The sequence below is a fragment of the Ochotona princeps genome, chromosome 26 (assembly GCF_030435755.1).
Source record: "Ochotona princeps isolate mOchPri1 chromosome 26, mOchPri1.hap1, whole genome shotgun sequence".
Classification (NCBI taxonomy): Eukaryota; Metazoa; Chordata; class Mammalia; order Lagomorpha; family Ochotonidae; genus Ochotona; species Ochotona princeps.
Genome location: NC_080857.1, coordinates 30,309,983 through 30,324,789, shown reverse-complemented (window position 1 = coordinate 30,324,789; position 14,807 = coordinate 30,309,983). Strand labels below are relative to the sequence as shown.

At 41.1% G+C, this 14,807-nt stretch overlaps 1 protein-coding gene across 1 annotated transcript in view; it reads left to right on the top strand.

Moving 5' to 3' along the window:
- Nucleotides 1-13,405, top strand: part of LOC101531770 (outer dynein arm-docking complex subunit 2-like) — a 36,818-nt gene extending 23,413 nt beyond the window's left edge. The window contains exons 10-15 of the mRNA XM_058655361.1: nt 1,454-1,608; nt 3,795-4,037; nt 5,502-5,616; nt 8,083-8,271; nt 9,771-9,992; nt 13,194-13,405. Coding sequence (XP_058511344.1) covers nt 1,454-1,608; nt 3,795-4,037; nt 5,502-5,616; nt 8,083-8,271; nt 9,771-9,992; nt 13,194-13,307 — 1,038 coding nt within the window. The 3' untranslated portion in view covers nt 13,308-13,405. The remainder of the gene's footprint in view (nt 1-1,453; nt 1,609-3,794; nt 4,038-5,501; nt 5,617-8,082; nt 8,272-9,770; nt 9,993-13,193) is intronic.
- Nucleotides 13,406-14,807: the final 1,402 nt, after the last annotated feature.

Genomic DNA, 14,807 nt, shown 5'->3' with positions numbered 1-14,807 from the left:
TTTTTCTTTCTGTATCTGGAGAAAGCAGGAGGAAAAGAGGAGAGGGCTGTTTCCAGCAGCAGAACCGCATTAGTACCAGGGACTGGGGAGGGACACCCGATGTCATCCCAGGGTCCCCCATATACAGCATGCTCCAAAGGCTCTGCCTGAGTGGTTTAGATAATTCTGAAATGTTATTGATCTCACCACGCCAAGGATGAAGAAATCCTTCCAAGGTCCATTAGCTGATATAATCCACCTTAGAGTCTCCATTGGCCTAGATACTCACTGTCAAAGCTTGACCAGGAGATCCATCCAATTTATTCTTCTTTCCAGGTATCAGACATCCTCTGCAGGCCTCAATGAACTGGCTGCCATGTTTCCCATGACTCAGTATGCCAGTCAGTGTGGGGTCTGGCTCAGTTCATTACCTACAACAACCTACACACACACTGGTGGTTGCAGTCACTTCCCAAATGGCTGCAATAGCTGAAATTATGGCAATCCGAAGATAGGAGTTGGTATTTTCTTCTGGGTCTCCCAAGTGGGTGCAGGATCCCAAGGCTTTGGGCCATTCTCTGTTGCCTTCCCAGATCACCGACAGGAAGTTGGATCAGAAGTGAAGTGGCCAGGACTTGAACTGGCAGCCATACAGGGATGCTGGTGCCCTAGGCAAGGACTTTGCTATGCCATGATGCTGGTCCCCAAACATGTATCTTCCTTTGTAGAAAATTGCATGTAGTTATAATTAAAGTTATGTTACTCTGAAAAAAAGAACTGAATCTTTTTTTTTTATTCACCTCTGATCAATATCAGAAGATAAACATAGCAGACGCTTTCGTGGTTTAAATCATGAGGATTGCTCTGACTCTCCAGGTTGGCACGTGGCATCTCTGAGCCACATGGCAGCAGCAAATAGTCTGCCTGGGAAACTAACAAATCTACACTGAGAAATAATGGTTGTGAACATCCCTGCAACAAATATTACAGAGGGTGGTACAAACACAAACAAACATGTTTCAATAAATGCACGTGCCATCGTTAAGCCACTGCTCTGGGTCGAGCAATCCCTTGGTGAGATCCATCTTTAGAGTTCAGGCGTCTTTGACAAACTAATTCCCAACCACTCATCTATTTTGTCTACTAAATATGCCCGCAAGATCCCACACCGCATCACTACAGATTCATTCTCCATTCTTGCATGGAGTTTTCTGGGTTTCTTTCTGACCTCTACTGCTGTTTCCGAAGCAGCCCAGGCCACTCAAACTAGGCTTCAGAGAAGTGCCAAGAATATAGAAACGTTGGTCACTCCTAAAATTTTTTAAGGGAACAGAAGTATTGTTAGCTAGCTGCCAGTCTAGAGAAGAGTTTTATTGTACTTGCAGGTGACCTCAAAAATATCAACCTCTTGAGCGATCACTGAGGGCTTGGTACTCCTTGGTCCTTGACAGCTGTGCTTTGACCTCTTGTGTAGTGTGCTGAAGACGAGGAAACTCGTGACCTGGTTAGGCTGCATGGAGGCCTGAGACCCCTGGCCAGTCTGCTGAGTAACACCGACAACAAAGAACGCCTAGCTGCTGTCACGGGGGCAATATGGAAGTGCTCCATCAGCAAGGAGAATGTGACCAAGTAAGAGAATACCCTGCACTGAAAATACGGCCACCAAAACACAGCCTTGTTATTGAGTTCTGTTTTAGGAGAGAACGCATCCTAATGTTACAGTATACCGTTTTGGATGAGGTTGGCAGAATGAAGGGATATCTGAAAGAAAAAGACCCCTCTCCCTTCCCACCAATCCTAAAGGCAGTGATGTTACGTGCCTTGGTAGGTTCAGGGGCCAATAGGCTCTTTAATATAGAGCAGTCAGTTAAATCAGGTATGTCATTGGAAAGGGGATGAATTTTCCATGGAATCTTCTGAGATGGAGATGATTTCATTCTTTGCCTTTTTCTAAGAACAAATGAACCAGCTGAACGACAACATGTAAGAGTACCTTAGAGATAGTCATTTTCAAGCCATTTCCACTGAGTTGCATTTTAAAGTATTTACAAAATTTTATGTTTCATCTTATAAATACATAAGCTGGCTCTTTCTCTCATTATAGACTTCACCCTGATGACTTCCTTTAATACGAAATTCATTCATCCTAACACAAGCGAAACCTATACTCCTAAGATCAAAAAATGAAATAAAAGAATTTTTTGAGCCATTGCAGACCTAGCCAGAAAGGAGGAACTAATCTAAGGAGAAGTTCTCTGTTCTTTTCCATTCCTCCTTACCTCAACCGTTGGTAATAAAATTTAGGACATCTCTATTTTTTGTAATTATTTTACTTAGTTTATTTTACTTAAGAACATTTTTAAAATAATAGCTAAAATAAAAGTAACCTCAACTAATTAAACGTTTCTTTCAAAAGTAAAAGCCTTCTATATTACAGTACTTGAAAATAGTACTGAAACTTATTGGAAAGGTTAAAAAAATACCTTCCATGCAGAAATTCCCAAATATTTATTTTTTTTTCTTGAAAGGATAGCCATGGTTGCACTGTCATGCCTTCTTCCATTTCTTCAACTTGTTTTTAATAAACATTTGATTATTTATTTGAAAAGTAGAGTTACAGAGAGGGAGTGACAGAGTAAGCGATTATCCACTGGCTCACTAATGATTGTAGTGACTGCAGCTGGGCCAAAAAGCCAGGAGACTAGAACTCTGTCCAGGTATCCCATGGAGGTGGCAGGAGCCCAAGCACTTAGGCCATCTCCACTGCTTTCCCAGGTGCTTTGGCAGGAAGGTGGGTTGAAAGTAGGGCAGCTGGGGCATGAATGAGCATCCACATGGGATGTCAGCGTTGAAGGCATCCCAAAGACTGCCCCCAACACTGCCCTCCTTTTAAAATACCTAGTATATGATTTGAAAGACAGATGGAGGAAAGCAAACGGAGGGTAGCAGAAGATCTCCCATCCGCTGGTTCACTTCCCAAATGTCCGCAACAGCTGAGCCTGGGAATTCAAAATGGGTCCTGGGCCGTGGCCTAGTGGCTGAAGTCCTCGCCCTGAAAGCGCCTGGATCCCATATGGGTGCTGGTTCTAATCCCAGCAGCTCCACTTCCCATCCAGCTCCCTGCTTGTGGCCTGGGAAAGCAGTCGAGGATGGCCCAAAGCTTTGGGACCCTGCACCCACATGGGAGACCTGGAAGAGGTTCCTGGTTCCCGGCTTCAGATCGGAGCAGCACCGGCCATTGCGGCTCACTTGGGGAGTGAATCAATGGACAGAAGATCTTCCTCTCTGTCTCTCTTCTCTGTATATCTGACTTTGTAATAAAAATAAATAAATAAATATTTTAAAAAAGGGGGTCCTTCATGTGGGTGGCAGGAAAGCGAGTTCTTTCTTGTCTGTAAGATAAGTCTATAAGCTAAGGGAAAGAACTTACCAGATTGGAACCGTGGAAGCTCAGCTTCGGAAGAGGCCTTAATTTTCTTGAGGTTGCGCAGCATGGAACCTGAAGACCCAGGTCTGGAGCAAGCTACTAGGGGTAGATGCCATCCTCGCTACTCACCTATCTTCAGATTACCCACTGGATGATGATTAGATAACATTGATTTCATTGGGTGATTGTTTATAGCTGATTGAACTTGGTTTTGGCAGTAAAATTTTTAGCTATTGTTATTGCAATTAATATTTTATTAATATATTAATACTAACATTATACTAAAAATAATTGCTCTCTCTCTCCCTCCTTCCCCCCCCTCTCTACTCCCTTCTCTCTCTCTCTCTCTCTCTCTCTCTCTCTGCACACACACATGTAATGAACTTAGGTTTCGGGAATACAAAGCCATTGAAGCTTTGGTGGAACTTTTAACCGATCAGCCTGAAGAAGTACTCATCAACGTGGTTGGGGCCTTAGGGGAATGCTGCCAAGATTATGAAAGCAGGGTCATCGTCCGGAGATGTGGTGGCATCCAACAGCTGGTGAACCTTCTTGTTGGAGTAAACCAAGCACTGCTTGTGAACGTCACGAAGACGGTGGGTGCCTGTGCCCTGGAGCCCGAGAGCATGGTGTAAGTGACTCTGTGCATACTATGACTCCCTACGAGGGTGACAGGGAAACCCTGGAGTGGTCACGGGAGAGGGGCATCATTTAGAATTAGGTGCACAAATCATGAAAAATAAAACGTGAGACTGCCAAATCATGACTCAGTTAACCAAATGCTACTTAGGATGTAATGGGGGCTAATCTGGGCCTGGTGGGAGAATTTATGCTAGCCAATCATCAGTTTCTCATGTGGAAACATTAATATCCTCAAAAAAGAGCCATCTGTCTGTCAACTGGAAAAAGTAGGTCATCGATAGTTCTAGGGGTGTCCTCAGTGTTACCTTCCTGCTTATTTCATACCAATTCATTAAATCTATTTCGAGTACTCAACAGGATCTGTGAACTGATAAAGGGAAAACTAAGTTTTTTTTAAGATTTATTTATTTCTATTGGAAAGTCAGATATACAGAGAGGAGGAGAAACAGAGAGGAAGATCTTCTGTCCATTGATTCACTCCCCAAGTGACTGCAATGACCGGTGCTGTGCTGATCTGAAGCCAAGAGCCAGGAACCTCCTCCAGGTCTCCCATGTGGGTGCAGGATCCCAAGGCTTTGAGCCGTCCTCGACTGCTTTCCCAGGCCACAAACAGGGAGCTGGATGGGAAGTGGAGGTGCCGGGATTAGAACCAGCACCCATATGGGATTGCGGCATGTTCAGGGTGAGGACTTTAGCCACTAGGCCATAGCGCTGGGTGGCTGGTATTGTGAACTAGCAGATAAAGTTTTCGCCTGTAGTGCCAGTATCACATATGGGCACCAGCTAAGGTTCCAATTGTTCCACTTCCCATCCAGCTCCCTGCTGTGGCCTCGGAAAGCAATAATGAGTGGCCCAAATCCTTGGGACCCTGCATCCGCACAGGAGACCCAGAAGATGCTCCTGGCTCTTGGCTTCACATCAGCTTAGCTCTGGCCATTGCAGTCACTTGGGGAGTGAATCAACAAACGAAGAATCTTTCTCTCTGCCTCTTTTTCTCTCTGTAGATCTTTAAACAGAAGTCACTCTTCCTTTAAAAAAAAGTTAGATTAAGGACAGAAATAGGCTAAATAAGTCACGTGCTAAAATAAACATAGCCCAAATAAAAAAACCAGAATAAAAGTAATGGCACAAGTTTGAAGCAGATATTTATTTTGACAGTAGGCATTATTCTATGAAAGAAATCAGTGTTCTCACGTTTAGTTAACACTCTATGCAGAGTTAATATGTGACTTTTAAGTTTATGTGGACCCATAATTATAAGGCAGCTAGCTTCCTGGATCATGAATTTAAAACTGTAATTACAGTGCCAACAATTCAATATCATATATGATCCTGCTACTGGTGGTAATTTGCAAAAAAAATTAATTAAAATATGTAGCTAGATTAGCTATTGAAGTTTTCAGGTCTAACTTACTAATTACAGTTTATACCACTACTTTTGATTTCCCCATAGAATAATTGATCGCTTAGATGGAGTCCGTTTGCTGTGGTCGCTCCTGAAAAATCCTCACCCAGAAGTGCAGGCCAGTGCAGCATGGGCCCTCTGTCCATGCATCAAAAACGCTAAGGTAGGTATAGACTGAAAATCCAGCATTCTGGAATCTCCAGTGCTATATTCAATGATGTCACCACAGGCCACTAATTACTTTTTTGTTTATTCTTAGTCAGATTTACCTGCTAGAAAACAATGCTGATCAATGTTATGCCAGAATAATTTTTGACCAATGCCTGTCCTACTATTATACTGAGAGGAATGCGTGTCCATGTGGGCCTCTGATTAGGATTGGGAAGATCAGGCACAGAGGAAGGTGGGCAGGACAAATGTTCAGTTCCTTTTTGTTTGCTCCCTGTGTCTATAGGGGAGAAAAGGGAGGAGGCCACTCCTTCCTGCTGAACTACATCAGTACCTGGGGATAAGGGATGCTCATTTGATGATGCTTTAGAGACCTCAACGGGGGAAGAGTATTCCAGGGGTGTTACCTGAGTGATATTGAGAGTTCTGAGAAGTTGTTGGTTTCATCGCTCTAGGGTCTATTCGTTGACAAAGCCTACCTTAGTGCATCCACAGACCCAGGAACATGCTGCAAAGCTTGACAGAACCGTCCAACCTGTTCTGCTTTCCATCCTCTGCTGGCCTAGATGAGCTGGCTACAGTGTCCCTTCATGTGCAGCTGGGCATGCTGTCCACTGCACAGGCAGCAGCAACTGAGGAGGCCCAGTGGCTATACATGCACTCCAAGGTTGAGTCACACACCCTGTGATTTTTTCCTGTTTCCAGGATCCGAGTCCAGATGTATTAGTTGCTGAGTCCTTCAATAAACCTCACCAGGAGTGACCTCAGACTTGACTTGTGTGCCCGAGCCAGCGTAGGGTCAGGTGCGATCTGTCACCTGCACCAGCCAGTGCACATATTGGCAGATGCAGTTCTGCGTCAGCCACATCTCAAGTAAACCGATGAGTGCTGCAGCTCTGCCCAGCCAGCCCACACCAGACCCAGTATTCATGCATAGCAGTGGGTGCCATGGCCTAGTCAGGGCTTCCCCCAATTATCCCCACCAGACATGACTCCAGCTGCTGCTTCTGCCTAACCCAGCCCAGCTCACATTCTATCTGGCTCTTGTGGACACACATGGGTGCTGCAGTTTAGCTCAGCCCAACATGTCCCTCTCACCCGACCCTGCCTGGCCTGCCCCGAGTCCTGGTTCTCATTCTCACCGGTGGTAGGTACAGCCTAGCAAGTGGGTACCCACAGTTCCTGTGGGAACTTGGAACTGAATGGATAGCAGGCCAGGTACCTGAGCCAATACTTGCTACTTCCCAGGGTGCAATTTGGTATGAAGCTGAAATCAAAAGCAGAGCCAAGATAAAAACCCACACTAACTGTTATGGCAAACATCCACTGTACTTAACAGTTTTAATATATTTCAAGATTCTTGTCACTAAAGCTACTATCTCTTTTTCCGAAAACCAATAACTTTACAATAGTTCCCAGCAACACAAAAGATCTTCATAAAGGAAATAACATGACTTATAAGATTTGAATATCTTTAGTTAAGGACTTGAAGTTTTACTCTAATATGGCATGTTGATATGTAGCTTTCAAATTTGATTATATTATTAAATTTTTTTACAAGTAGGGGCATCAAATAAAAAGTGTTACCAAAGCAACAGTCCGTCCCCAAAGTAATTTATTTCTGTGATGCCAATTATGTCTCCTTCTACAGTCACTGAGCACAAACAGGAAAAAAAATCAAATGTTATTTACATGTATACATTCACATAAATGTGCATGTGAGAGCATGTAAAAATATGTACTTTTTACAATACACATAGATTTGCTTTATTAGCTATTTCATGCTAACAGGACTTATACCTTTACACGTTTTTATAGACTTCACCCTAGACTTAGTGGATCACATTCTCAGTGAATTAGTCCCAGGGTCCTGGTTATTTGCTCATGTTAGGATCCACTGATTCGAGAGGGATAGGTACAGGAAGTTGTAGCCCAAGCAGTGAGCCACATGTGTACCTTCCGGAAAGGTCTATGAGCCACATCTTGATATGAGGATGAGATCGCCAAATGAATGGCTTAGAAAGATCACTGAACTAAGATGTGGCCTCTGTTTTCACAAAGGATAGAATCTAATTTGTATTTGTGATGACTTGATAGAGCAAACTGCCACAAATAGTAAGAATGTCCTCCATTTTTATTGACTTCTCTATCCTCCATGGCAAGCAAAATGACACTCACATAATATTTGCTGAAGCTGAATTTTATGTATATGCGCTATATGTATAAATGTTATCATTCATATATATACATATATGTATATGTACATACAAATATATATATACATATTTATATTACATATAAATTAAGCTGGACTTTCTTTCATGCCAAAGGTATATCTCACAGTCTTATTGTTTGTTACTCTTTACCTAATTGTTACTTTCAACTTAATTGTTACTTTTAAAAGTAACTTTTCTTACTTTTTTTCATACTTGTTTTTGATACCGCCTCTATTTTCACCTAGGATGCTGGTGAAATGGTTCGCTCCTTTGTTGGTGGTTTGGAACTTGTCGTTAATTTGCTGAAATCAGATAACAAAGAAGTTTTGGCAGGTATATGTGCTGTGATTACCAATATCGCAAAAGATCAAGAAAATTTAGCTGTCATTACAGATCATGGAGTTGTTCCTTTATTGTCCAAACTGACCAACACAGTAAGTAGCATCTTTTTACTTTAAATTCCTACTGTATTAAGATAGCATGGGGTAGTGGCAAAAACAGTGAGCTTGAAATTGAGAGACATGGATTCAATTTTCGTTAACATCCATCCATCATTGAGGTATGGGATTTTTTTTAAACAGGCAAGATTCGTATACAAGAGAGTTTTTTAAATGTGTCATAGCAAAGAAAATACTACATTTTGAAGTGCCATTATGTATTAACTATCTTCACTGCCACCACTGTCATCATCATCTTCATGCCAGTGAGTGCTCCAACTTGACAAGTTTGAGTTGGTGCATTCTTGAGCTAGAAGACTAGCAATCGCTATATTATTTATAGAGTTGGGCTATTTAGAACAGCCTTGAGGGACGACTCCCCTGTGACAAGAAGTCATGTGATAGGCACGTGGACTAACAGGTGACAGCAGAGCAACCCAGCAGAAACTCAAACACCAGAAGAATGTTGTGTCTAGAAGATTTTGAGTTCAGGAAACTAAGTGTGGCCTTATCAAAGTAACAATACCATTACAGCAAAACATATCCTATTCAGTTATATAATACTTATTGGAGGTAGTCGCACGCAAAAAAACAAAGGAGCTAAGCTTGTCTTTTGCAACTAAATAGGTACAATGGCAAATATGCTTAGTGATCTAAGTCATTATCTTAAAGAAAAATATTGTGTGTGTTGCCTGATCTGTGGTAAGTAATACACGGAGAAAAAGAAATCTATACTCTATATGAGCAAAGATATCAATCTTTGGGACTTGATTATTGTTCACATTCTTTATCTATACTCCTGATGTTTTTTGTTTGCTGGTTTTTTTTCCAATGTGCTAAATATTGATATCTTTACTTAATGGATTGTTAAGCCTATAATTGTACAGTAAAAGGAAAATATGCCATTGTAAAAATAAACAAGGAAGAAGGCGGTTGGGGAATGCAGGCATCAGGAAGGACAGGGTTGAAATTATTGCTCCGATTCTAGATTTGTATCATGAAATATGTGAGATTCGTTCACGTTTTATAAATAAAAAATCAACACAAAAAGAATAGGAAAACTAAAGTAGAAAGCCCAAAAGAGGTCATTGTATTTGGTGCACTGCCTTCCTTTTGGAAGGGTGAAAATATAGAGCTAATCCACTTCTCCAGTAACCTGAAATATTTTAAGAAATTATCTAAATATTTGTATTACTTAGTGGTTAATTGCTCCATAATTTTGTGTTGTCCTTGGGTACATGACTGATGTCAACACCTGGTCACCCTTGAGTATATTAACTGCATTCATTTCATTTAAAAAAAAAAGGCAAACTCAAGGTTGAATCTTAGTCTGTTGTACCATCAAAATTCTAGTTGCATCAAAACATAAATGTAGTTATTGAGCTGTCCCTTCTCGCTAGACCCATGAGCGTCTTGGTAAAAAACATAAAGTGCAGAAAACTGATCTCACAGGAACATCTTAGCACATATCCCACGATTCATTTTCCTCTGCGCAGAACAACGAGAAATTGAAGCGACATCTAGCAGAAGCTATCTCACACTGCTGCGTGTGGGGCAGGAATAAAGTGACCTTCGGTGAACACAAAGCAGTGGCCCCACTCGTGCGTTATCTGAAATCCAGTGACATCAGTGTGCACCGAGCAACAGCTCAGGCGCTGTACCAACTCTCAGAAGACATCAACAACTGCATCACGATGCATGAGAACGGCGCAGTCAAGGTACATCCGAGTCACTGTATCGTTTAGTCCAAGTGTGGTACACGTGGACTGGAAAGAAATGGCGAACGCTGGTGTGCTACTACAGGGGGGCGTTTGAACTCACAAAACTGCCTCCCTCCTGGATGGGTGATGACTGCATTTGAGACATGCATTATCATACTTCATGCTTCAGGAAGTTTGAATAGAGATAGAATTTTAAAAAGCAAAGTAAATGCACTTAGTAAAATAAGCCATCGGCTCATCACTTGAATTTGATTAAGGAGAATGCAAAGCACATGCGCATTACGGTAGTGGTCACCAATGTATCTGACACAGCGCTTAACTAAAGCATTAACAAACTAAAAGCATTTTCTTCATTTTTTAAAGATTTATTTATTTTTATTTGAAAGACAGAGGTACAGAGCGAGAGAGAGATTTTTTTCCAGCTACGAAATTATACCCTAAATGGTTGCAACATCCAGGTATAGGCCAGTCCAAAACCAGGAGCCAGGAGCCTATTATGGGTCTCCAAAATGAATGCAGGGCTCCAGGGTCGTGGGCTATACTCCTTGGCCCTTCCATGCCATAAGCAGACAGGCAGATGGGAAGTGGAGCAGCTGGGAGAGGAACCAGCGCCCAATGGCATGCTGTCACCAGAGGGTGGAGGATTAACGTATTGAGCCATGGCACCAGCTAAAGACCAAGCCTTGACAGTCTTTTTTCTATTTTTTTCTATATCTTTTTAGTTGATACATGGTTATCATACATATTCCTGGGTGCACACTACAGTGTAATGTTTAAATGCATGTATCCAATATGTAGTTTATGGTATCAGCATATCTGTCACTTCAGAAATTTATCATTTCTTTGTGTTGTGATTATTCAAAATTCCCTATTTTGAAATGTCCAATTCTTATCAACTGTAGTTATCCTACTGTGCCGTACCCTTGTTCCAGACTCCCTCACAGCTTTCCTGAACTCTAGCAACCACTGTTCCTTTTCATACTCTATGAGTGCCATGTCTTAGCTTCTAAACATGAATGAGAACACATGATATTTGTGTTGCTGTGTCTGATCTGTTTCCTTTAACCTAATGGCCTCCAATTCCATCCATGTTGCTGAAAATGACAAAAAATGATTGGTTTGTGCCCACAAGACTTCCCAGGGCCTGTTGACTAGAGACCCAGATGTGCCTCACCTGGTGCCTGGCTGTGCAGATGAGCAGCTGGCTCTATCATTCACCCTCGCCTACAGTCTTGGACTGTTTTGGGACTCAGTGCCAGGCTGACACACCCCAGCATACAACCCTTGTTGCCAGGGCCATGCCTGCAGACAGAGTGTCTCGACCTGCTGCAGTGCCTTGTAAAGTTTCATGGTTCTAGTTGATCCTTTTAGATACCATCCAGCATCGCCAGGGGCTGGCAGGTGAGGCAGCAGAGAGAAGGCCATAGCCTTGAACACCTGCCTTCATGGAGAGGACCAATGTGAGTAGTCCTGTGACCATCCAGACTGCTCGGTACAGTGTGGTCAGCAAGTCTCATGTATGTGCTCAGAAAGTCCACTCATCCAATAAGTAACTGACATTTGGACAATGTCTTAAATGTACAAGATAGAGACCCAGACAAACAGTAGCAAATAAATAAACCCTTGGGGAGGGGAACAGAGTATAGCAAGGAGCATTTCATTATCACCATTAATATTCACAGTGTTATCAGAAATGTTATTGCATTCATGAAACCAGAACAAGATTTTAGTTTAAAAAATAATATTTAGAAAACACTCACTCAATAGAAGAATTTTCTAAATATAGGGAAAAATAGATGAAACCACAAAAATGTAATCTCTAGGTGAGATTAGCATGCTGGGAATTAACTGCTATATCATGAATAATAATAGGATTTCCTTTTTAATTTTAGTTTAATTTTTCCCCTTTCCTCTACTTGCTGTGTCTTGATATCTTTAAATACCCAAAGTTAAGCCTGTTACTGTGAAGTGAATGAATATGTTAGTGTAAATATTTAGGAGAACATAGTAAGTGGAGGAGATAGGAATGGAAGAGGGAAGTGGATTTCTTATGCTCCTTAATCTGTGCTGTGAAAACTGTGAAATCTCATCCTTTTATCAATTAAAAATCAGGATAGGAAAGATAAGTGGAAAAACAGTGTTGGAGATACAGCATCAGAATGTCACTCCCGAAAGGAGAATATGAGAAGATAGAAAGGAAATCTGAAAATTCAACAAAATCTTTCAGAACTGAAGTGCATGACGGGTCAGATTAAAAAAGTGCGATCAAAAAAAAAAATAGGTTCCATCAAGTAACCCACATACAATGGAGAAAAGCAGATCCATGAACATATACAACATCATGGCATGTTAAGCACAAAGAAATCCATAATCCCCAAGAGACAAATAGATACAGATGTATCTATATGGAAAGAGAAATGGTAGCTCCACCACACAGCTGGAATAAAAACTACTTTGTACTTCTTTCTGGTGGTAAGAAGTAAATTGTAGTAAGAAGACGATAGAACAATGCCTTCAAAACTCCTAAGTGAAACTGTGTTCAAACTAGAACTCTATACTCAAGCAAACTTCGTCATCATAGGCAACAGATAAATGATGATAAGTTACTTCCTTGCACATATTTCAAGAAGATAATGGTGGGTATGATTATCCTAACAGCTTTTAACCCTTCAAGTTAGGTTGGTAAGTCCAACTCATGTTGATGTAGTTCCGAATATAATCTAGGTGTTACATAGGTGATAGACTGCATTGCTTCTGAAGACAAGGGAAGGAAGTCTGTCCACCTTCCAGTGCGTGTGCAATGTTCCCCAATGTTTTCCTTCCACACCTGATTGCATCAGAGATATGGAAGCCAGAGAAGTAGAGAACCAACAATATTATCTTCTGTTACATTTCAGAAGATTGAGAGTACCTTTTTATGTCTTTAGAATTTTTCCTCTTACTGGTGAATTTCACAATGTAGAAAATTTCTCTGAATGCAGTACGAATGATTGCCTGTTAGAAGGGGACACATGAGAAGGCAAGGAAAAGAAGCTATTTTAACCTTACATGGGTGGTGGCAATAGCAATCATTTGAGAGATACAGAGGCAGTTGAAAGCGAACACTTTTGCACGTATTTACCTTTTAAAATTATTTTAACCACCTAATTTTGTGTCTTTAAAATCTTGTTTCCCTTGTCCTCCTGTCCCTTATGACAGCTTCTACTGGATATGGTTGGATCCCCAGACCAAGACCTCCAGGAAGCCGCAGCTGGTTGCATAGCCAACATCCGTAGGTTGGCTCTTGCCACAGAAAAGGCAAGATACACTTGAAACTCAAACAGGTGCTGCAAGCTACTGAATGTCACATGGTATGGGACGTGTCACTCCCAAATCCAGGAAACCTAAGTTGAGAAACTTTAATTGCTTAAACTCAAAAGAAAAGAGCAAAGGATGTTTTTCTTCTAAAATTTGAATGTATATATTTTTGTCCTATTTGAGTTTTAGAGTGCACAGGAAAACCAAATTTATGCAATGTAAGCGATCTCTCTTCATGAGGAAGTTGCTGCAAATAAGGCACAGTGGCTGCGTACCACTTCTGGGCCTTCCTTTTAGAAGATAAGGGATGGTGGCCTAATTGAATATTAAAATGGGGTGGAACTGGATGAGGACTTGAGTATTCATCATGGTTAAGTGTTGGGAACACATTGATTCAAAAGGATGGTTCAGCCATTGAATGAAAACATGTTTTAGAAAAACGGTTGATAATGTAGATGGGGGGTGAGCATTGTGGTGCAGCAAGTTAAGACACTGCTTGAGATGGCTGCATTCCATGCTGGAGTACCGGTTCAAATCCCACCTACTAGTTGCTTCTCATCCGGCTTTCTGCTAATGTATCTGCAAGGCAGCAGATGATGTTCAAAGTGCCTGGGTTCCTGTCCCCCACATGGAAGACACAGATGGAGTTGCTATCTCCTGGTTTTGACCTCGCTTAGTCCAAGCTTAGGGGGGCGCTTAAAGAACAAAACTATGGGTGAAAACTTTCTCTTTCTGTCTATATTTCCCTGTCTGTCACTCTGCCTTTCAAATAGCTAATTAATATGGCATTAATACTTAAAGGCATAGAAATCTTTTTAGGATATATTAGCTTGCAAAACGTGTTCTACAGCGGTATACTCGCAATGTCAACACATTTAAAATACTGTGTTTTGTCAACTACAATGACAAAAAGGTTGTAACATATATATCAAATTATAAACAGGTGATTTTTCCTGAGTAGGGAAAAACTGTTTTTGTTAACTCTTGCTCATCTAAGGTTTTTAATCTAATTTGCACATGAATTGCTCTTAAAAATGATTGCTAACAAGGGTTGTACGTATTTATAGTATTCAGTGCAACACACATATATAATACAACAATCAAATCATGGGTATAAACATTTCCCCTTGGCACTATTTTATGATTGAAACCTTGGAACTGCTGCCTTCTATTTGCTTATATTATGTTTTATAGATTATTGTGAATTAAAGTCACCTTACACTCTATCATGTTTACTGAATTACTTTTTTAACAATGAAAACATTCCTACTCGATTGGATGTTTTTCTCATTTGGAAAGTTCTAGGAAAGATAGTCTTCCTACTTCCTAACATGAACACACATATAAAATACATTTTTTAATATGAGGAAAATAGTGTTAAACATTAAGAGGTCCACCTGTTTGGTGGACCAGATCAAACAAGGCTACAATAGCTGTTGGCCTGCACGAAGCTGGGTCAAGGAAAAGCCAGGCTGAGTGAACTGTACCTACTGGTACATGTATAAGCAAGAAGGG